At 38.3% G+C, this 24,587-nt stretch overlaps 1 protein-coding gene across 5 annotated transcripts in view; it reads right to left on the reverse strand.

The window, feature by feature from the left end:
• FMNL1 (formin like 1) overlaps positions 1–24,587 on the reverse strand; it is an 87,822-nt gene that overhangs the window by 5,947 nt on the left and 57,288 nt on the right. For 2 of the 5 annotated variants that reach the window (XM_087945401.1, XM_026682805.2), the window contains exons 6-23: positions 24,098–24,235; positions 20,980–21,088; positions 19,617–19,693; positions 18,830–18,923; positions 15,548–15,622; positions 14,343–14,453; positions 13,384–13,533; positions 13,014–13,136; positions 11,175–11,409; positions 9,755–10,129; positions 6,133–6,257; positions 5,837–6,039; positions 5,385–5,619; positions 4,453–4,521; positions 3,148–3,228; positions 2,504–2,633; positions 2,111–2,274; positions 845–946 (exon numbers count right to left, since the gene is read on the reverse strand). In XM_087945401.1, the coding sequence (XP_087801527.1) occupies positions 845–946; positions 2,111–2,274; positions 2,504–2,633; positions 3,148–3,228; positions 4,453–4,521; positions 5,385–5,619; positions 5,837–6,039; positions 6,133–6,257; positions 9,755–10,129; positions 11,175–11,409; positions 13,014–13,136; positions 13,384–13,533; positions 14,343–14,453; positions 15,548–15,622; positions 18,830–18,923; positions 19,617–19,693; positions 20,980–21,088; positions 24,098–24,235 (2,596 nt within the window). Of the gene's footprint in view, positions 1–844; positions 947–2,110; positions 2,275–2,503; positions 2,634–3,147; positions 3,229–4,452; positions 4,522–5,384; positions 5,620–5,836; positions 6,040–6,132; positions 6,258–9,754; positions 10,130–11,174; positions 11,410–13,013; positions 13,137–13,383; positions 13,534–14,342; positions 14,454–15,547; positions 15,623–18,829; positions 18,924–19,616; positions 19,694–20,979; positions 21,089–22,094; positions 22,218–24,097; positions 24,236–24,587 lie in introns of all 5 variants that reach the window. The other 3 variants (XM_087945403.1, XM_087945400.1, XM_087945402.1) reach the window with 3 other exon arrangements.

Consider the following 24,587-nt stretch of genomic DNA (forward strand, 5'->3'; position numbering starts at 1 on the left):
ATCAATCCCAACAAGCTAAAGCTACAATTAAAAAATACACTAGTAATTTACATATAAGAACAGGTCAGGTGAAAGAAAGAAAAAAACAGTTTTAATAGTTTCTTTTGTAATATTAGAAGATATAAGAATGAGCTGATATTATTGGAAGAAACTATTGTAACACTCTTGCTTATGAACTACAATTACATTCATGTAATTTTCTGTGAACATCATCAATAGTCCTTTACCACAAGGTTGTTTTGCATCCCTGCAGTAATAATTGTCATGAAAACAATAGAAATTAGCAGCAAATGCCTTCTACAGAATGATATTTCAAAATGAGACATGAAAATGGGAGAATTTCCATGATAGAAAATAGCATAATAATTGTAGTCAACTAAACAATTTGGAAGAGAACTGATGGACTCTTGTCAACCTCCCCCCCATCTGAACAGATCATCTAAGACCTGAACAATTTTCATAATTATTTAATTTCTACACCACGATTATTGTCTCAGGTTTACATTGATTTAGTGCAGCCCTCTCCAATGTGATACCCTCCAGGTATAATGGAATTGTGCATTTCATAACTCCCAGCCCAGGTGACCAATGAGGTTTTAGGTTAAAGAAAAACTGATTTAGTATATTCCAGTAAGGTTCCTTATATCCATCTTCTGACCAAGCTTTACAAAACTTAAGTAGAGGAAACTACTTCAACAATCTTCATATTGCAAAAGTGACACAAGAAAACAGCCATCTGGAGAATCCATGATTCAGACAAGAGATGAACTCAGATAGTCTCCTTGGGTCATTAGCCTACAACATTAAGCTACAACGTACTGTAAACAGGTTTTTTTTTTTTTACCTGGTATGCTTTAACAAAGCGCACAAATGTAGGGAAGAACATAGTTGGGGGAGTAGTCTTGGGATTCTCTCCAAAGTACTCCACTGTTGACTCATATGCCTCCTATGGAGCAAGCAAAAACAATAACTGACTCACATGGTTTATAAGATCTATCTATTTATCACATGGTTTATAATATCTATCTATTTATCATCTATCATTACTTTTCTATGCTTCCCATCTCACCTACAAGATGATTCTAGGTGGTTTAAAATTACAGAAACAAGTAAAAAAAAAAGCTAATAGATTAAAACAAACAATAGTAAAGTATTATTGAAAACTGCACTAAAACCATGCCTACAAGAGCCAAGAGATGGACAGGACAGGGATAAGATCTCCAGTGGTAAGCAGCCTCCTCAGGGCTCCAGGGCAACCGGCAAAGCCAGGTTCCAGAAGGCCAAAAGGAAGAGACAGTTCTCACCTCCAATGAAAGAATGTTTCACAGGGTAGGGCCACAGTGGAAAAGGCTGTTCTTCTTGATCCCACCTGCTTCAATTTCTTCGCAGGCAGGATCTGTAGCAGGCGTCTTCCACTGGCACAAGTGATGGAGCAGGGAGAGACAGCTCCTCAGATACCCTGGACCCATGCCATGTAGGGTTTTAAAGGTAACAGCCAACATCTTGAATTGAGTGTGGAAGAAAACTGGCAGCCAATGCAACTTGCACAGTCATAAGTGGAGCCTTAGGGACTGTGCGCATCTTTGCATTTTGCACTGACTGCAGCTTTTGAATACTCTTCAAGAGTAGCCCAATGTAGGATGCACTGCAGTAATCCAACCAAGATATAACTAGGGCATGAGTGGCCATGGACTGTGCGCCGGGTCTCACGATCCAGGTAAGGGCACAACTGGTGCATAACTCAAAGTTGCACAAAGGCCCTCCTAGCCATCCAGAAAATTAATGATGAAAAGCCATCGGATCCTCTTGCACCCACAGCATCATGCCTGGGTTCTGTTGAATCCTGCTGTTCCCTATCCTAATAGTCCAGGCACTGAAAAAGGGCAGTCACAACATTGCTTGGTTTTTAAGTCTATGGGTGTATAGAGTATACAACATCCATTTAAAACATGATTTATGGTATGAGAATTCATAAATGGATTGTGGAAAAAGAAATACAGTTCTGATTTCCCAACATGTGGATGAACTCTCTTCCAAGCCTATAGACATTTTTTGCAATACCTCTTTTAAATAAGGAGGTATTGCAACTTTTTGCTTATTTTCTCCTTACCTGTGCAGTTTTACTGTCTGTCTGAAGCTTTTCCATCATTTCTGTGTTCGTCTTTAGGAAATCCTTGAGCATGACATTGTCATCTTGGCGCATGAATTCTTTGCGTGCTAGCTCCATGCCCCGCTGTAGGCTTCTCACATCTTGAAGCACACTGTCCAGTGACACTACAAAGGTGGGAAGGAAAGAAATAAAGCATGAAGCAAGAACAGCCAGTCTGGATTACTTCCATCTCACTTACTTTCACTTTTAAATTCATTATTTTTATAGGACAGATGCTCTTGTATCTATTGCCATCCTATATTTTTCACAGGCCAAGAGAAAAAGCACCACTCTATTTTTCACTAGGAAAGTGACTCACTGTTCTTTTCTTGCCCATAATTTCCCACTCCATACCTGCCCCTGCTTTGTCCAGAAAATGCAGCTCATTGGAAAAGTTCAGGAATTCAGGATATTTTTCTTGGATCACCCGCACTATATAATGAAGTAGTGTCTGTTTCCGGTCTGTTGATTTCATGTCCAGAAGCTACAGAGAAAAATTGCAATTAGTTTGGGAAAAAACTAAGGTATCAAGCCATTACCGAACACCTGCCCTTTTTGTTGCTGCAAATTTCTTCCCACCTCTTCTTAATTCCCATGGGTTTAGGTGATGTATTGTATAAACATACCTCTGATATTGTGAAGACATGTCCTTGGAGTACAGTACTATCATTCCTGATAAGCTGAACAGCATCAGGGAATCCAAGGAAATGCTAGGAGCTTGGGAAAGATTACTGGAAAGCACAACCTACTGCTATTATGAAAATCGGTTTGAAATGCTCAAGGACACATATTGGGTGGTGTATTGTGTGTGTGTGTGTGTGTGTGTGTTTCCCCTGTGGCTGATGCATAATTGGAGCTCTGTATCTTGCACATTACTGTCAGCCTTAGTTCGTTCCTGATTTGTGGCCATAACCAACTATCAAGTTCACACCCTACTATTTGGCCATGTTTTCCTTCTAGAAGCAGATCCTAACATTCTATGCCTTCTCTCCACCTACCGCATCAAGACTCTGCAACCGGAATCCATAAGCTGCTCCCCGTTTGCTGCTGTTCAAATAATTCCCAAATGCCAGGACAATCTATGGAGAGGCAGACAAGCAATCAAAATGAGTCATATTTGACTGAAATCTCTTAGCTAAATCTAAAAGCATTGATAGGCCAAGATAGGGGGTGGAAGACAAAAGGATATCATTTTATTTTATTTCATATAAATGGCCAGAAACTGGGAGGGTGTGTGTGTGTGGATATGGAGACATCAATGCAGACTTTGAAAGACTCTATATATATATATATAGTCTTTCAAAGTCTGCATTGATGTCTCCATATATATATATATATATATATTCATGAAAAAGCACATGAATGGTTATTAATAATAATAATTATAATATTGATTTTATTATGTCTTTGATTTCCAGTTATCCTGGGAAAGAGTGGGTGAAACCTCAAGTTCCACCTTTAGGCTTGGGAAATAAATGTCTACAATGGCTCTGATGTCTTTATAGCATAATATTTCCAGACATGCATAATAGAGTAGAATTCTATTATGGCAATAAATTGGTTGTGTCACATAATCCAATAAGTTAATAAATCAAAGGGCCCACATAGCAGATTCTGTCAAGCTATAAGAATAAATCTTTCCATCTTTCCTTCCTTCCTTCCTTTCCTTCTTTCCTTCCTTCCTTTCCTTCCTTTCTTTTCCTTCCTTTCTTTCCTTCCTTCCTTCCTTCCTTCCTTCCTTCCTTCCTTCCTTCCTTCCTTCCTTCCTTCCTTCCTTCCTTCCTTTCATTCCTTTCCTTTCCTTTCCTTTCCTTTCCTTTCCCTTCCTTTCCTTCCTTCCTTCCTTCCTTCCTTCCTTCCTTCCTTCCTTCCTTTTCTCCCTCACTCCCTCCATCCTTCCCCCATCCATACCCACACCCACACCACAAATTCACAAAGAAGTGAACTAGGTAGACTTCTGTTGCTTAATGTTATTAAACATTCATGCCAGTGTGGCATACTAAATAACTTTGAAACAGTCCAATTTTCAGTTTAATGGGATTGTATATGTGTGTGGGGGGGGAGGGGGCAGGATTAGATACAATACATGCCACTGACTTCCTGGAGGAAAATGTGGTATAGACATCTAACAAATATGTAAAAACAATTAAATGAAATTATTCTAATGTTTAAGAATATGTAGACAACAGTGTGCAACTCAGTTGTCAAAATTCTGGGAGCCAACTTAACTACTACCCAAGACCAAAGAAAAAATGTCCTTCAACTTAAATGATTGTGGAGACCTTATCTTTAAGGAACCTCACCTCTAAAATCTGACGCAGTTTGGTAGATGACTTGACTGACATTGAAGCAACAATCACAAAATTTAGTTGCTGCAAATGAAATGTGAGAATGACATAATCAGATTTCCTACTTGGTTTGACACCTTTTGACTCTAATTTCCTACCTACCTTAGCTGATATTACTTATTGGAACTAAGTGTAAACGTGGACATTTAAGCTCAGTTACCAGACTTCCAAAATTTATATTTTCCTGTTTTGTGACTTTATTCCACAAACATTTCTTAACACTTTTGATTTTTTTTAAAAAAAATAATCATGTAATTAGGAAGGAATATTTTGAATACAATCAGAACAGGAAAAAGAAACAATTTTTAAACACCATTTTAGCTAGCACTGCTAGATGCTGATAAAATACTTAATAATCCTAGCTTATCATGCACAGTGTAAACCTGGATCTTTTTAGATAATTGCAACCTTTTTGCTGAGGTAATTTAACATGGCTTGGGAATTCAATGACAAACCCTGAAAAAGCCACAGTAGAATTGCTTCCACAATCAGCAAAAGTTGGTAAAAGATTTAAAAAAATGAAAAAAGGATTTGCTGCCTGCTGCTATTTGATGTCTTATGTGCCAGATTTGTTGTTCTCTCTCTCTCCCCCAACAATATTGGATACTTGAAAATGCTTCGCTACATTTAGCCCCGATCTACTTCCTATGCAAAGTTGCAATTTACATTCTGCTGCTCTTATTAAGCCATTCAGCAAATCATCCCTTTTTTTCTGCCACCTGGAATAAATAAGAAGATGGAAAAAGAAGAAAAATACTATTTTAGAAGAATCATTAGTCAAGATACTTTTATAACCGCTTTCAGACTCTTCCAACTAATATTAAACCAATATATTATTGATTGACACTATTTCTTGGTTATTATCAGTTGCCTGCTTTGTTCCTTACTGGCAGAAGGAGTTGTACAGTATCTGCAAAACTGCCTAAGAATGTCATGATGTTCATGCGTTCTGCTAGGCGGGGAATTTTGCTGAATTTGATCATGAATTGGTCCTCATCTGAAAGCTCATCCAGTGGACGTTGCTCTTTTTCATATTTGCGGATTAGTGTCATCTCATATTCCGTTGGGATGAAGCGCATCAGTAACTCCAGAAAATCCAGATTGAGAGTCTGTAAATCATATCTAAACAAGAATAAAGCAGGCCAGAAGTAACTGGTTAAGTAGGAGATGCCTAAAGGGTTTTTCTAAATGACAGTCATCACAGTAAGTAGCTTCCCGTCACAAAATTAACCATTTTACATATCTAATGTGGACATCATGAGCATACACATATGTGTTCAATTCTATCTTCCCTTTTGAATGGCAGGTGAAATAGATGAGAAAATTTGGACATACTTACGTCTGAATGGCTTTACAAATGCTGTCGATATCAAGCCCACCTTTACGGAGGGTGATGGCCAGGTTCTTGGCCCGGTTGCATTCAATCAGTGAAACCTTAGTGGGAGCTTTCTGCAAAGTCTTTGCCTTTATGGAACTGAATTCTTTGCTTGGACCCTGAGCTTTGGTTTTGAATTGTTCTTCAAAGTCACTCATGTCAAGCTCCTGCACCAAGGAGAAGCCAAAATAAACAAAGTGATATGTATTGGGTGGACACGGAAGAGGAAAGGAAAAGGAAGAAGGTAAAGGGGCACCCACCTGAAGGACTTTTTCATCATTGAGTTCATTGAAGATGGTCCCGTTGATCTGGTTAGGCTTCAAAGCAACCCAATTGAAGACAGGCATACGGAATTTGGTCTGTATAGGCTTCTTGATCTTGACAGCTTCCAATGAATAAAAAAGTTTGTAAGCACTTTATAAATCTCTACCATCTCAGAGATTTGTCACTTTCCAATTTTATTTTTCAGCAAGGGTGTTCTTACAGATTGGGCATAAAATGAAAGAGAAACTCCCATCTGTGATAAACTGGATGTGGTTAAATCTTTCTAAACCAGTAGGAATGTTGAGCAATCATTGATAAAATATTGGATTGAGAACACCTAGGTTCAAATTTATACACTTTATGTAATTTCATGAATGTCTAAAGACAGAAGCTGGCTGATTCCCAAAACATATTAAGCCATAAGGTTGCTTATTTATTTGGAAATACATTTCACAATAGGGGCCTTTGGCATAAAACCCACCACTTAAGACAATAAACCATGGCATCCTGGATAAATGACATTTTCTAATCATAAAACTGCATTAGCAACAGGGCTAATCTAACCTCCAGACTTGAACACCTGGGAGGAAAGCCCTACACAAGGCCTGGATCTCCAAAAACTCACTGTTCCACAAATCTGATTTTATCTTACCAATATGTAATTAAAATATATGAAGTATAGTTTATGACTTAGCAGTAATGTGTGATCTCAGCCATATGTGGGCCACATCCAAGGTGTTTTATATATACACCACAAAACCTCAGGATATTGCAACACAGCCAATGACCCAGGAGATTACAGCACAAGACCCAGGATGTCACAACAATAGAACTCAGAAGGTCATCACACAGCCCATGACCCAGGTCGTTACAACACAGGAGGCTGATAGACACACAGCCAATACCTCAGCCACACGTTCTTACAAAAAAGCCAGCCAATCTGCAAATATCAACTCCATCAACCAATCAAGAAATGACAACACAGCCAACCTCCCCACCAGTATATATACGGAGACAGCAGCTCCGATCACGCTTTGCTCGCACAAGCATGAAGCCGAATGCACCAGCCTGAAGATGGTGAGTGAGACCTCATCAAAACGTTGCCAAGATATTCTCAATCTTACACAGGAAAAGATCCGAATATGCCAAGACCTGCATACCTGTACCCGTGAAAATCTATGAATATCTATCTATATCTATATCTATATCTATATCATCTATATCTATATCTATATCTAATCTATATCCATATCCATATCCATATTATCTATCTATCTATCTATCTATCTATCTATCTATCTATCTATCTATCTATCTATCTATCTATGGTATTCAGCTTTGTTCGGGTATTTTCCCACATCATTATAGTTGTGCTTTTAAAGTTGTAGCAATGTTTCGGCAGAATCTCATCTGCCATCATCAGGCTTCTGTATTGTGTTTGTCTGTGAGTCAAACTTTCATAGCCGTTTCAGTTTTAAATTTGGGGCTAGCCTACTGCTGTGCCAGAATGGATTTTTCTTCATCCTGATTGGTTGGGAGTCTTGGTCTGTGTTTATTGGTCTTGGAGTTTGCTGTGTTCTGCTTGATTGGTGTTTCTAATATCTTCTGTCTGTTTTGTGGCTTTTTTTTTGTCTTGATTGGCTGGCAACATTATGTTCCTGTATTGGAGGCTTTTAGTGCAGCTTGGCTCCGAGTAAATGGATGGCTATCATTTATTAGGAAGCTAGGTTTCATCAGGGTGCCTGGTTGGGGTGTGTTTGAGCTGGAGGTATCAGTGGGAGTCTGTTTGTGCCCAGGTGTTTGCCTGGCTTGTGGTGTGGATATTTTTTTGTTTGTGAGTGCAGGCTTCCAAATAATTGACAGTCAGGTGGAATCATCTCTTCTATTCATGCTTTCAGGTCTTTTTTCAATCTCTATGGCTTCTCTGATAATTCTGTGGCTGGGGTTTTCTATAGTGGCTAGGGTTTTGGTACCATTGAAGTCAATGCTATGACCTGTGGCTTTCATGTGTTGGACTAGTGAGGAAGTGTGTTCCAGCTTTTTTACTGCATTTTTGTGTTCATCCAGGCGGGTACTTATTCTTCTATTGGTCTGTCCAATGTATGTGGCAGGGCATGATGCACAGGGGACTTCATATATGCCTTGGTTTTCCAGGTCAATTTTATCTTTGGGGTTTCTTAGGATGGCTGCTATTTTTCTGTCTGTTTTGAAGGCAGTCTTGATGTGATGCCTGTGTAGTATCTTACTGATTTTGTCTGTAGGGCAGGACAGCTGTTCCATAGGTCTGTTCATCTTCTAGGTCTTCATTATGTCTCAGTGTGTTTTTGTGGATCAAGCCAGTGATTTTGCTTTTGTGGAAGCCGTTAGCTGTCAGTACTTTAGTCAGGGTGCATAGTTCAGTCTTTATGTGTGTCTTGTCTGCCAGGCGTTTGGTTCTGGCGATTAGTGTTGTGGCCATGGAGTTTATCTGTGCTGGGTGGTGGTGGGATTGGGCGTTGAGGTAGCGGTTGGTGTTGAGGTGGTGGGATTGGGCGTTGAGGTAGCGGTTTGTCGAACACAATACAGAAGCCTGATGATGGCAGATGAGATTCTGCCGAAACGTTGCTACAACTTTAAAAGCACAACTATAATGACGTGGGAAAATACCCGAACAAAGCTGAATACCATACATACATACATACATACATACATACATACATACATACATACATACATACGTTTAGCACAACATTTGAACCCAATCATTGTCTTTCAGCATAATTCTTTTTTTTAATGAATGCCATTATAAGGAAAAGCAAGAAATAAATGCAATAACTAAATAGAGGCAAGCCAATTCTCATCCTAGAATATAAATTCTACTCACTTCCTAATTCTAGCTTTGAATATTCTTCAGGCTAAAAGCTAGAATTTGGAGATGAAAGATCTCAACTTTAATTTCTTTAAAAGGTTGCTGCCTCTGTTATTGAGGAAAAGCTTGGTAATATTGTATGATCATAAAATATGGTCATAAGATATTTTAAGAAAGAGAAATTGAAAAAAGATGTTAGGAATGTTAAGCTGAAAATCTGTTAGGTTCAGTGAGTTTTACTGAGCTCATTGGGGTTCTGAGTAGACATGTCCAGTTTAGAATTGTCCTATTAATTAATTAAATGCATGAACCTATAAATGATGCTTTAGATTAACTTTAAAAATCAATTTCTTCATAATTACATATTATGATTTAAATGGAAATTTTTGTAAAAGTGCAGAATGAAAGTACCAGCTCGGAAGAAGTAACTCAGCTCCAAAATACCTGGATATATTATTTATATATAGTTATTTTAAATATTTAAAATTTATCTTTTTGCTATATACAATAAGATACCCAAGGAACCATATACGTCAGTATTTTTAAATTCAAAGAATGTTTTTCTTGTATTAGGAACAGAACAATGTATGAGATTTCTAGTTTTATTTCCGTGCAGATTCATTGATTTATTGACTGATGAAAAATTTATACGTGATTAAATTCACAATTCGTGAGCTTCTGATCTCAAGAGAGAGGTAAATAAATATATATTGTACTATGCCAATGGAATGGCTGTTTAAGAAAGATCTACTATAATGTATACAAGTTACCTGTAGTTACTGTACTTGCTGGCAAAGTTGCTCCATCAATCATGGGAGGAGGTGGTGGTGGAGGAGGAGGAGGAGCACCAACTGGGCCACCAAATGTTAAGAGGGATGGTAGTGGAGGAGGAGGTGGAGGAGGTGTTGATAGAGCTTGAGGTGTAGTTACAACCCCAGGCAGTGGTGGGGCAGGTGGTGGCTCAATGATCCCTGGTAAGGGTGGTGGCGGCGGCGGCAGAAGGGGAGTTGGAATAGGTGATAGCTCCTCCTCTTGAGAAGAATGGAAAGCCACAGAATCACTGCCTTTCATGGAAGGTAGAGGTGGTGGAGGTGGTATTTCTGGAGCAAGAGTAGGGACAGGAGATGTAGATAGGGAGGGATAATCTGAAAGAAAACAGAACAGATATGAGAAATGCCTTCCTGTCCTGTCCATTGGAAAATAATCCTGCCTAAATCTGTTGGGAAAGAGAAAATATATGAGACAACCATATTAAAATATTTCTTCCTGTATGATAAATGATGATTTCTTAGCTACTGCATATCACAGAGTGGTCTCCAGGAAATGGGCCATTTGGGGGACCATATAGGACAAATGTCGATGGGTTGGAGCAATTCAAATTGGAGTGTTTCCTACCTGAATGGTCTTCCATTAAGACAAAATGATGCAAAACAAACAAACAAACAAATCTTCTGTTATATACAAAACTGAGGAGGAAAAAGTTCTAAACCATTCTTGTCCTTAACCTGCTAGCTGTGTATAGGGATGTATTCATAAATGGTTTCTCAAAGTTGTGAATGATGAACTATCAGGGGCACTTTGGAAATTTGGGGGTTACACTTTTTAATGTATTAAATAGACGGGAAATTTAACACAATTAAAATGGCAAAAAAATCTATTTGCTGCACAGCACAACTCACACCTGTCTATTTATTTACTTATTATGGTTGCCCACTAGAGTGGTGGCTATAAAAAAAGAACTTGTAAAAAATACCCAACTATCCAATTGATTGATAAACACTACTGATAAACGTAATGTTTGGCTTCTGTCAGAAATACTTGTTTCCCTCTGGAATTTCTGCCAGCAGAATAGAAATTCAAATTCTTTGGAGTCACTAAAGAAATATATGTATGAATAAAGTTCAGTATTTTTATCCTCTTTGTATACAAAGTTTAAGGTTCTTTAACTCATTTGCTTCACATGTAGATTAACATTTAATTTGTAGAACTAAGCACTATATTTCTTGTCCTAGGTAATATTTTGTTTAATGAGAGGTCAGACCAAAAATTACTACATTGGGTGTACCAAAGAATTGCAATCTTAAACAATACCCAACCGCAGAAAATACATTCCAAAATATGTTAATTCTTTGTTTATATTGCAAAATGCTCCAAGTGAGGCTTTACCTTGCTTGTCCCATTAGGATGTACCTGTGCTAGTTGATGAAGAAGCTTCAATAGTAACAACAGGAATGACCTCAATGCCAATGATGATGTCACTGCCAGGGCCCCGCTGAATCCTGATAAAACCTCTGTCTTCTAGTTCTTCCAGGTTTTGCTCCAAGGCAGAATATTGCGGAGGTATTTTTGATTCTTGTGGAAGCTGCATTGGGGGCCAAGAAGGACTTCCTGGTTTGTTAACTTTGCTGACTTGACCCAGCTTCTCCTGTGAGAAAAAGTTTAGAGAGTTTTGAATAAAAAACCTAGCAAATTTATTCTGTTATTCTGAATTTGAGTGGGGTTTATTTTCTAAGATCTTGAATATACTGCTATGGTATGAACTTGATATATATTTTCCTATTTTTTAAGAAAAATATTCTGGGCTTATTAGAATTTTTTTAAAATGCATTTTATACAGTTCACTAGCTCATATCAGTTAAACATATCAGAGGGGAAAATATAGAAGGATATAGATACGCCTAAGAGATTAACGTAGCCCATATCTATGTGACAGGTTCTGAATTTCATCATTGATCATGACACAGGGAAGATTAATATGTTGGGCAAACAATATAACCCATCCAATCAATCCACTCAAGTAATCTTGAGAGATTTAATTTTTGCTCCAAAAGAAATTTGGGACTAAATTAACTTTCTTTTGTTCAAACGGGCTTAATGTCTTCCACAAAAATGAAGCCTTTCTATTCACTTTTCCTCTACTGGTTTTCCTATGCCCTTTTTCTTCCTGGGGGATGAAATACAGCAAAATAAATAAATAAATGAATGAATGAATGAAGGAAGGAAGGAAGGAAGGAAGGAAGGAAGGAAGGAAGGAAGAAAGAAAGAAAGAAAGAAAGAAAGAAAGAAAGAAAGAAAGAAAGAAAGAAAGAAAGAAAGAAAGAAAGAGATGAAGAGTGAGGAAACTAGCCACATGACTGGCTGTTATAGAGCTAACTGCACCACATTTTTTAAACTTTAGGAAATAAAACAAACAAGCAAATAAATACATTTAAAAGCCAGGAATTGAGGGTAGAAAGGATACAAATTTCCAACTAATTTTTGTGACAGCCAGGAGAATTAAACTGGGATGGCTAATCAGTTGACTAATCACTAATTAGCCATCTCCAGACTGATTGTTGCGGAGAAAAAAAGGTGAGAGAAAGAGTGAATAATCAGATCAGCCCGTTCATGTGTACATGGTAATTATGTTGAGCACATTAATATTATTCCACTATTTAGAAGACCTTCATCATCCATTACCTCCGATTAATTTTACATATATGCCCATGGGCAGCTTGCGAGCTCTGTGGAGGGGCGACTATGTTAAGTGGATACTTGGCCTGATGTAGCAGATCTCCTAATTACGTATGCAATTTATTTCAAAGATTCTGAGCTTACCAGGATTTCTGAATCTGGTTTTAGTTGCACAGCTGGAACAATCTATTCTGAGGTTAGATCTGTTCAAATAAGGTTGAGATGAGTCTGAATTCTTCTTGTAAGATCAGCCTTTATAGAGTTGGAAGGGGATGTTTCAGATCCAGAATGTTTTAGCTTGAAATGCTTTGCATTTCTTTTCCCACTTCTAATGAGATGGTGATGCAAGAGGCTGCATGTACATGAGTTCCATCTGATAGTTTTAAAATGTATGCAATAGACATAGATTTTTTTAAAAATTGAAACACACAGTGTCAATATCAACTGAGGTTTGAGTGCAACAACCTGAGTTTATTGCAGAAATGTGGTATGCTGATAACAAAGAATGTAATTTCTTTTCCTAATCTTATTTTGAAATCCATTCTGATCAAAAGCTCTCCTAACACTTTTCCGTACCGGCTCATCACTTGTTCTTGCTTTCAGGATCTCCAACTCACTGCGTGACTGATACAGCTGTTTCTCTAGCTCAGCAATTTTGGCCTCAGATTCATTTTCTGCATCCTGGAGTTTCTCAGTGAGCTGTGAAAAGAATCAATGTATTGAGAATATGTTTTGGGAGGGACACACTGTAAAGCAGAGTCAACAAATACCCTATGTACTCAAGCAAGGATGAATTTTGTGCATATGAACTTCAGGTGCAGGAATGGGATACATTCTCCTAGTGACCTGGTTGTCACCAACCTCCTCGCCTTCCTGAATTGCTGCTTCTTGACCATTTTAAGATGTGCATTGTCCACAGGATTTGTTCAGTCAGCCCCCTCCCTACCTGACCAACTTCCTCTTGCAAATCCTCTATGTGTTCCAGAATGGCATTTTTGGTCTCGGTATCCTCCAGCAAGGCACCAACATCGAAGATATTATCCAGGTAGGCTTGGATCTGCACTTGCAGTTTATCACTTTCTGTACAACGCAGCTTCTGTTAAAACCACAGGAAGGAAACCTTGATTTAAAAGTTGGGCCAGGATGATCATTCTTTAAAGCACGGGTGTCAAACTCGCAGCGTTGCCGTCATGTTGCCGTCACGTGACATTTCGCGACGTTTTTTTCCCTTCGAGGAGCTGGGGTGGGCGTCGCCTGCACATGACACATCCAGCCCACAGGCCGCCAGTTTGAAACCCCTGCTTTACAGTATAAACTTTTTGGATTATAAATATCAGTACATGATCCATCTGAACATGTTTCTTTTTCTTCTGTTTTTTTTTTTTAAATAAAATGTATGTAGGCATTATTTTTTGTTGTTGTTTTATGACACAAAACCCAAATAAGCTTTCTAAAAGAACCAGGGCAGAAAATTTTCCCAAAACATTTTTGGAAAATGCTCTTATCACCTCCAAATTTATTGCAAAAAATTTTATTCGTTCAAATCGTATATAATATAGATTAATGCTTCAGTTTTAAAATGAATGCTTAATTAGATTGAAATGTGCTATTTATAAAGAAAGTAAATAAAAAGGCAAATAAAGCTATGAGAACATTTATTCTAATTTCTATCAACATATAGAGAACAATTTCCAAAAGTAATAAAACAACACCAACAAATTAGGTAGAGAAGCACACAAATATCCCATTACTATTTCTTATTCGGAGTAATAAGACATTTTTGCTGTGTTAACTAATGTCTATTGCTTGTTTCAAACAGTGGTATACATTTCAGAATTTCTAAGCACTTTTCCAATGAAGAACAATTAAGGTTAAATTAAGAACCATTAAAATATAACCACATACCTGCAGGTACTCATCAAGTCCCAACTGTGTGAACTCATATTGTAAGAAGGCACGAAAGTTCATGTTCTCCACAGAATGAACCACAATATTGATGAACTGCATACAAGCCACCTAGATGTTTGGGAACGGAGAAGAAAAAGTGAGCTTTCTAAAGGATTTACAATTTTGAAGAGCTGGGATTTTGGTGGGTTAAGACTCTCTTGGCTTGTACACTTTTGTTACTTGGTTTTCATACTTTTTGCTTATTACATCCCTACATACATATACATCAGTTATATTTTTAAAATAATCAGATATTAACTTTGGGTGAACCTGTTTAGTGTAGTGGTTAATAGACCAGGGTAAAAGGTGAGAGATGGTGAGAGAGAGGAGGAAGGGAGGGACAGAGACAGAGAAATTCCCAAACAAATAAATTCTACCTTGCAGGATTTTGACTAAATCCTATTTTTAGTCAGAATAGAAACTGAGAGACTGTGACTTCTATTCCTAAAATAGGTATAAAGCCAACTGGGTGACATGGAGCCAATCCCTTTCTCTCAGCTTTAGGAAACAGGCAATGGCAAGCCAGTTCCAAACCTTGTGAAGAAAACTGCAGGACTTGCCTGGGCAGCCATAAGGAGCCAACATGGATTTGAAGGCGCGTGAGAGAGAGAGAGAGAGCGCGTGCGCGCGCACACACACACACACACACACACACACTAACTTTGGGCTTTTTTGAAAATTAGAAAAAGTGTTTACCGATATTGAGAGTTTCAGTGAGGTGTTTTTTTTTTAATTATGGGAAATATCATTACATAGTTGATTTAATTTTAAGCCGCCTATTATTGGTAATTGTAATGATGCTTCATTGAGCTCTTACTAAGACTGAATATGCTTTGAAAATGATTCAGAAGGCATGCTAAAGATTTTACCTAAGCTCAATACAGCTAGAGATGTTGTTTGTCATACTGTCAGTTTCTGCAAGATTTCTCCAACCTGGGCCTCCATAAGGGCTGATACTTTGTTTTTGAGGGTTGCTTTTCTGACCCCGAAGCATGAATTACTGCATAAATGTAAATCATGTACCTAATTCCTCGTTAATTACAAATAGGAAACATGGCATGAACAGCAACTAATCTCCTGGCAGAGTGCGCCTGTTTAAGAAGAGTATTGGAGGAAATCTTATGGGTGACCAAGCAACCAGCCCCTCTGCTGACTTTTCTTACCATGAAATCTATGTTGCTGTCTTCATTTCGGAAATAATCCATCAGCTTTTCAAAATGGTTCTTCTCACCACAAACCTTTAAGGAGAGAAAGGGAAGATATTCTGTTTGATGGACACTGCCTACCTGCCATGGCAATAGAGAGTTTTAACTGTTTATATACGTATTAGTAGCTTCTAGCAACCAAACCCAAGTATTTTTATTCTCTGCGCTTTCATAGCAGACAACAAAAATAGAACCACTCACTGCTTAAAACACTTTTGTTTTAATTAGTTTGTGGAGGATTAGATGACAAGTCCAAAGGATTTTAGCAAGCCTTTTGAGAGAACAATAATGGTTTAGCCTTTGTTACATGTTGTTAGTGGCATTCCAAAGAATTAGTGAGATCAAGATAAAATAGGTGGGACCAGCCCTCCCCCCTATATTATAGTGTATAGTGTATAGTGTATAGTTTAATATTTGTTTTTGCCCCTTTTGTCACATTTGAAATTGTAGTTTGGTAGACAGTTCTCCTGAGAGAAGCTTTGGGGACACACATGGCTTTGAGTCTCAGTTTGTATACACCGCTATAGCGCTATCCTGATTAGTAAGCTTCAGCAATTATAGTAACGCTATTTGACTATGTGTTTCATTGCTTACCAGCTGGCTGGCCCAAGTTTTGCCATCTCACATGTTTCCTATCTTCTCTCACTTACTTTACTCTTTCAGTAAAGTGTAAAGCCACCAATCCTAGTTCCTATGTCCTGAAAAATGGCTTCCGTGGGGGAATAATAGAAAACCCCTTTCCTCTTTTCCCTAACTCTGGTTCCCATATTTCCTTGGAATGGAAGCCATGATAGTTTTAGACAGGAAATCATGACAATTTTAGCACAATTCTAAAATGAGATGTTTGTAAACGGTACTACCATTTGATTTGTCTTACTAAAAGTGACAATTAACTCGTTATGTAGTTTAAATTGTATTACTCCTCCAAGTATTACCAATGCAGCCAGCTCCTCTGCCTATGTTTGATGTTGATTTAGGGGTAGTGGCTGATAAGAGATGTGGGGAAAAACAGTGCTTCCTTGGGAGGCTGTTACCCCTCTTTTGCCCAATTGCCACTTATAATATAGATAAGCTAACAGATCTGATTACAAAAATCCAGATGATTATTAGAGAGCAGCAGCGTGTTACATTTTCTATTGGCCACCCAAATTTTTGCAGCCCTGGTCTTGTAATTTAAGATGCTTGAAATGCTCAGATGCACTGCTTTCCATCTCTAAATGGAGAAACCTTTTCCAGAAAGTATTTTGAACCCACAAAAGAGCCAAATACCCTTATATAGACTCAGTCCATTTCAGACGGCTGTAAATATAAAACTGTGATGGCATGTGGGAAAAACCTTGGGAAATAAGGCAAAAATGCTGCCTAGAGAATAACCAGATAAGAGACATCATAGCCTGCAGCTAGATAATGGACAGGGCAAGAAGCTTAGAAGAGACCCTCTCTAATTTCTCAGGCTGTAAAGGAGATGATGGGATTTGCAAGATTCTGTTAGTGTAGCTTTACAGTAATGCATAATTAACTTATTTGCTCTGTTTCCTAACTGGTCCACCTGATAGGGCTGACAAAAGCCCTCAGTGGTCGCCACACTCTCAGTGGTGATAAATGTTTCATAATTACTTATTTATAAGAATTTGCTTCTAGAACAACAGAATACTTGGCAGCCTGATAGGTACCGGAAGATTACAGTATTTAGTATTCATTCCAGTAAGCTCAGTGACCTAAACAGATTTTGAGTTAATGCATTTGCTCTCTAAGGATGGTCATTATTTTAATATCTGCTAAATTAACTAGTATTCTGAGTTTATTTCAATAATCTTGTTTTAAAGCCTGATTCTCATGAGTCACTTTATGGGCCAACTGTTCAGCCATCTTAGGAATAGGATCAGTTTGCATCTTTCTGTCAGTAAGTAGAATTCCCCACTTCTAAAAAGTTTTCAGTGCAAACCACCTGTTCTACTGTCTACTATCCTGGGTAATTTAAGTCATCTCTTGTCAGATATCAATGGGTCAATTTACAGAGAGCAGTATGAAAACCCAACTTTCCCCTCTATTTCTATTTGTTTGTTTGTTTGTTTAGTGTATTCCAGAGGCTTTTGTAACATCTCCAGCGATTCCCAAGGAATATCTTAAAAACCAAGTTAAGCAAAAATGGGTGATTTCCTCCTGATGCAATCACAAGCTTGAAATGAAAAATATTTTTTTTTTCTGGATGGCAGGGCAGAAAGACTTGCTGTGATTTCATTAATTCCCACTCTGTCTCCCAAGCGATTCAATTTGCATTTTAAAAGGAACAGTGCTAAATACAAAATTATTTTTAAATCATATATATGGATACTATATTCATTTTCACTATTCATATGTACATACTGCATTATAGTGAGAAGACATATCTTCTTGTATTTCTTCTGCTTTCATTTTTAAAAGCCATTGGAAACATAATTTCAACAAAAAATGTGGAAGCTTTTAAAACCTCTGCTTTCATTCTTCAGCTCTTAGCACTTCAGTTCACTTGGGCAAGCGCTGAATAATGTTCAGGCAGTAACAGCAAAGATATACAAGAATAGAATATAAGGAATTAGTTTCTATGGCTGTGGCCTCACATTTATCCCATTTCACAGCCTCTGCACATCGCCGTCTGCTCACACAGATTTAAATCCGAAAGTATGTTACACTCTTAACAGTTGAAAAGTTTCTTTTGAAAAACAAATAATTATTGATCTGCTTCTACAGAAGTTCAGGATCTGTTATTCCACATAGTAACTGTCCTGGGAATGCTTCCTCTGTGCTATGCCTCCTCCTCTGCTATCCTGCTGCAACTTTGTGTAAGGTAGCAATGAAATGTACCAATCAGTTTCAAACAAACTCACAGCAAAATTGAATAATTTGCACTGGAGCAATTTTGAAAAGATAAAAGAGTCTGAACATTAAGCAATGCAGCCAATTAACGCATAATCTTCTAGAGCAGGGGTGTCAAACTGGTAGCCCGTGGGCCGTATGTGTCACAAGCAGGCCACATCACCCCAGCTCCACAAATGGGAAAAATGTCATGAAATATCATGTGATGGCAACGTGACACCGTGAGTTTGACACCCGTGTTCTAGAGTATATTTTGGCACTAGTCCTGATAGATATTTTGAGAAGGGGTCCACTCGATAGAAAAAAAGAAATAGCAAGACTAATTTACTGCCGTTTGAAGGAAATAAACACCCATGACAAAACAAGTAGATAGAACTCACAAACCTCTTTGAAGTTGTCAAAGGCAGCCAGAATAATGTCGTGACCTCCTCGGACCAAGCAAACAGCAGCCAACAGCTCAAGGACAAGAGCTTTAGTTCTGAATTGTGGAAGACAATGAAAAGGTTTTACATTTTTCCAAAGAAAATGGAGTCTAAGAATGGAATAGGCAGACTTGGAAGAGAGTGAGGTCAATGATAGACAGACAGACAGACAGGCAGGTGGATGATTAGACTTGCATAACACATTAAGGCAAAGACAGCTAAACTACATTACAATTTTAAGCAATGTGTGAATCTCTCTGTTGAACGAAGGTATATTCCATATTCCTTACTACTAGTATACCCAATATTGCATTCTTTGCGCTAATATGAACTATTATTCAGAATACTATGAGATTTAAGCAATCCTGAGTAACTTACTCCATAAAACTAAATGAATGAATACTGAGAACAAGTGAGGATGCTTCTGGATTTTGTTTGGTTTGTATTGCAATCAGCGCTGTGAAGTGAAGCAACCTGCTCCATGCCTCTCAAACACTTGTGCCATGTGACAATTACATTCTCAACTCAAAATACATGCCAAAGTGCCGCAGAGTGCACATTTTTAGAAAATATGTTGAAAAGTAATGTATTCTAGAAAACTCTCATTTGATATTATATTTTAAAATAAAAGTAGAGTTTAATGCAGAAATGATATATGAATTCATATCTGAAACTGACGTGGATAGCAACTGGCTAACATAATCATTCAGACTGAGAAGGATAACCATAAAGGAGGACAGAATTCCTACCTGGGATTCTTATTGTTGAGGCTCAGTGTGATCTCATTTACACAGGCTGGATGGTTCATCACAAGGCTGAATCCAGACTAAGGGAGAAGTGAGAAAGTTAGCAGCTCAAATTCGCAGTTGAAGTGAATCTAGATGACTGAAAGTGAAAACACACACAGGCATGGCTCTTTAATTACAGAGAGATTCAAAGAACATACTTTTTTAGTAAGCTAAGGTCACATGGACATGATTGGTTGTGGCAAGCCAAACTGCTGGTTATCCATTTTCAAGTAATAATTATGAACCTAACTTTTCTTTGCATAAAGAGCTTTAAAATCACACACACTTTCATATTTTAAATTTTGTGTGATGTCATTTAACAATAATATATAAAAGTTTAGAAAGCCATACTACTCCTTAAGACACCAGAGCCTTCCCAAACATTTGATTGTTGCTCAAATATTGGGATATATAAACTGACAGCATTCCACCAATTCCCACAGCCATGTCTGCTGGGACTAGCACTACTGGGTAACATCTTCCTTTCAAAAATAATAGTGCAAAATATCACATAAAATTGCTTCGTAGGCATACCTACCTATCAGAAGTCATTACAGGCAAGTTGTACAAATCTTCCTGTATTGTAAGGAAAACTCTAGTGTTTAAATTTATAATATGTTTGCTTTTAAAAATTTTAATATGGTGTTTATGTTTTAATTTTTGATTGTGAGCTACCCAGTTTGATGTAAGATGAGCAGTTGCATAAATATTTTAAAAAACAAATAAATAAAATGGTGGTTCATCAAATCGAACATTGGTTTGCAACAAGCACCACTGATGACTTTAAGGGCTTTTCAATTTGTATACTGTGGCCAAAAACCAAATGTCTGTTACATGTTGATGACTAAAAGCTCCATGCAAGCAGGTCATTTCCTAATTACGGATAACAGAGTCCAACAATTTTAGAAAACACTAGATTGTATCTTCTGTATTTCACAACTCATGGTCTCAGAGAACTGCAAAACAATGAAACCCAGAATTCTAACGTTAAAACATTAGGATTTTTCTAAGAATGCTTATAGCCATATTACTCCTAACACCTGATTTATGGGTCATTTGAGATGACACATTAGAAAACTTCCCAATATTGGACATTGGTTTATTCAAACTATCTCTTCAAGTGGGAAACTTTCCAGCCCTACCTGGAAATATTGGGGATGGGTTTTCTTGTACAGGTTTCCTGGTTTTCTTTTCCTCCTTCATAAATTCTGAAATCTAGATAAGTTTCAAAATCCCTTCCCAATGTTATATATGTGTATCCATCTAAGCCATCTATTTCATACACATGGAAACTTTCACCTTTCTTATCCTCTTCTTCAATTACCTGATAGTTCATAATGGCACGGAGACACATAATGCACACGTGAACATCATCCTTCTGGCTGACAATGCGTGAGTTCCGTAATGCCTTCCTGCTGTGTGCCGGATTGAGTCTGGGGTAGAAATAAATTTAAAGTGGGAGAGGGGAGGGGGAGAAACAGCTCAATGACAGTGGATGTCAATCTTGTACAACAGTCCAAAAGTATAAAGAATAGTATAGGAGAAGAATTTGAAGGAGAGCAGCAGGAGTCAGCATTAGTAGCAGGTTAGTAGTTTAAATGTTCCTTTCCTTCTAAGTTTCCAATACAAATAGCATCCAGGAATAACCTTATCTGTTGTCCTGCAGCTGTGTTACACTTTAGTCCCAATAATCTCTAGCTGTGACTGACTGGATATTATAGAAGTGAAAGTCCAGCATATATGGAAGGCAACAATTCTGGCCTGGAGGATATTGTCACCAGGGAAGACTTCCAGTTTAGTTTCTAGGGCATTGCTGCTTCCATATGATTAAGTCTGGAAAAAAAGCTCAAGAACGGAGCTGATAGAATATAGAAAAGCCTTTCACATGGATATTGTTGAAGGGCAATAAAGAGGGTGGATGCTGGTAATAGTTCTTCAGATTCTGAAAAACTGGTGGCTTTGGCATCAGCCTTATAAAAGGTTTCTAGATGTCATGACTGAAGACAAGCAAGATGAAACTACATTATTTTTGTAAAATTTCAGGCTCATTTGATGACTCAACATTCCCTTTCCACAACCTCTGTACATCTCAGCCAGTTCCCTAAGCCTCATGATAGTAGCAACAAAAAAAACTAAAGCCAATACGAATAAACCAAAACCCCTTGGGATGACTATGAAAACAATGAAAATCTAAGCATGCAAATATCCCAGATTTTTCAAGTGACTGAACTTTTGGAGATGGATGGCCTTATTTGGGATATTTAAACTAGCAAAAACTTCCAGCCCTCAAGGCACCCAATGTTCAGTATCTGGCGTGCCTGTGCATGAACACAAAAGTGAAAGACGGGTGAGTGTGCCCTTGCCCAGCCACTCCTACACCCTTTGGTTGCATTGGCGGGGGAGAGGGTTCTCATCTCATGAAGTCTGGGAGAGGCTCACCGGGGTGAGTAAGAGTTGACAGGTGGCCTGGGCTTACAGTCCTGCTCGGTGCCAGGGGCGCTGGAGGAGGGGATGCTGGGGTGTTGAAAGAATGTTTGGATCTGCTGGTTCAAATGGCAACACCTGAAGGAGGTGGAAGAATGCAACCCTGCAGGACAGGAGGGAAAAATAGGATGCTTCAGGTGGACGCCTCCCTGTCCCTCCCAGTGACAGTTTTTAGCCCTGTATATCCCAAGTTTGGAGAGAGAGAAATTTGCCAGCAAGACTGGGAATCCACCTTGGGTCAGTTAAGTCAGTCATTCTCCAAGGTCAACACCATTAGGCCCTTAATGTAACAAAAAGGCTGATTAGCCTAAGAAATCGGTTATAGCATTTAGCCCATTGAATCACAAGGCCCAGCCCCTCCAGTCTTGAAGGAAAGTCTTGTATTGGTTTTTAACTTCACTTCTGAAATGTAAGTAGAGAGAAAGGCTCCTAACGTTGCATAGGAAATCACATTAACAAAGCATGGAAGGGCTCTTTGGTGCACTCCTAAGAGATGCTAGGCCACATGTCGATTAATGTCTCAATGTATGATTTTGCCTCTCAAAAACGAATGTGAAAGAGAAAAGGCATACATATTTTTTATACACCATGATCCAATAGATCATAGTATTGAATCTCTCTGGAGCTGATTACCGCAGACTACATCAACTATTTTTCCCCTATCCAGGGAGACAACATCTGGGTACCTACCATGAGGCATTTCCCCAATGAAAGCATGCAAAAGAAGTGTGAGGTTAGAATAAGGAGAAAGAAAAGGAGTTAGGACAGAGATGAGAGAAAGAAGAGAAAAAGAAGAACCAATTTTGCAAGTTTGTTGGAAAGTTAGCAGTTAACACGAACAGGCCCCCATCTTCTTAGGTTTGTCGTTTAAAGCACTACTTTTGAGGTGATCATAGATGTGAAAAGTTTAGAAACTAGATTATGCATGACTCTATAGTATTATTTTAGGTCTGGTTTACTTAATATAGTAACCCTAGGTGCAAGAAAATGTTTAAAAACTTTCTAATTATAACCTGGCTCTTTTTCTAGACATTGTTTTTTGGAGAAAGAACAGTGCATACTATGTTCTTTGCATTGCTGGAGAATTAGACTTTTAATTTCAAAACTAGAAATTGAAAAATGAGTAATCTCTTGAAAAGTTTTTTTATATATATATTAAGAAATCTGATTGGATCAGAGCTTTCAGTTTGAATACTAAGAGGGTCTACAGTAATAAAAAAACTGAAAACAATCTGAGTACGGCATTTCTTAATACTGCTTCTTGGTGAGCTCAATTTAAAAAGCAATTAATCTCATTATTCCATTTAAACTTGGAACTAGCTTAAATTAAAAATATTTCTGATTGTTTTAGATGAAGGTTCTGAGATTCATCCAATATATATATTTGTATATACGTAGACAAATAAATAAACAACCTACACCTAATCAGCCTGCCATCCTCTGTCACTCAATTCTTTCGTCTGGCATCATTCTGGCATGATTTAAAAGAGTAAGAATTTGTGACTTGTACTAACTGAAATGGCCTCTGATTTCCACAGTGCTTATATTATAGTAAATGGTACTTTAAAGCAAAGGCTTTTTAACATGTGCCAAAACTTAAGACAGGGGTCGCAACCCCTGGTCCATGCACTGGCACCAGTCTGCAGCATGCCAGAAACCGGGCCGTGCAAACAAGTGAAGCCCCATACGTGGGATACAGGCAACACATGAAACCACACCTTTCCAGTCCGTGGAAAATCCTCTCTCCACGTGCCCAAAAGGTGCCCAAAAGGTTGGGGGGGGCGCTGTTGAAGACTTATCTTGCTGGCTTTTGCATAATTTTTTGCATTTGATTTTTTAGAGCAGTTTGTTGTGTAGGGAGAATATAAAATGGGACTGCTTCTCTTCCTGTCCCATATGCTTCATCTCAGAAGTGGGAAAGTCGTTGAAGAAAACCTACCCGAATTTCATTTGGTTACCTGACAGTCAAGTGCCTTGTTTTGATGGAACCCTGTGTGGGAGAGCAATTGCTTCTGCTGAGGTCCTCTACAGATCTGTCCAGGGCCTTTCCCTTGTCCGACCCAGGGCTCCCATTGTCAGTGCTGTCCATATCAAACCTGGAGCCACACAAACACAAATGTGCGTCAACAGGTGGGTGGGTGGGGTTTATTGAGGCTTTGGCAATGAAATAGAAGGAGAAAGGAGAACTGTTTTTCAGGACATGACCATTGTATACGCTTCAATAAATTTTCCTCCTTGTGAAGATTCTCAACTCGGTGCTGAAATAAACATGGCTTAGGATCCATTTTTGCTTTGGCAGCCTCAGAGCTATCCAAGGTGCTGAGCAAACTGTCTTTGTGTCTTTCACTTCGGTATGTACAGACTTAAAGGTTCCAGGGTTGTCTCTCTCTCTTTCTTTTTAACTAGGTTCCTGAGGTTCACTAGCTGGATTCAGGAAACAATGTTCTA

This window comes from Notechis scutatus, chromosome Z (assembly GCF_049901735.1).
Source record: "Notechis scutatus isolate UNSWTSFEM ecotype Mainland chromosome Z, rNotScu1.2, whole genome shotgun sequence".
NCBI classification, from domain to species: domain Eukaryota; kingdom Metazoa; phylum Chordata; class Lepidosauria; order Squamata; family Elapidae; genus Notechis; species Notechis scutatus.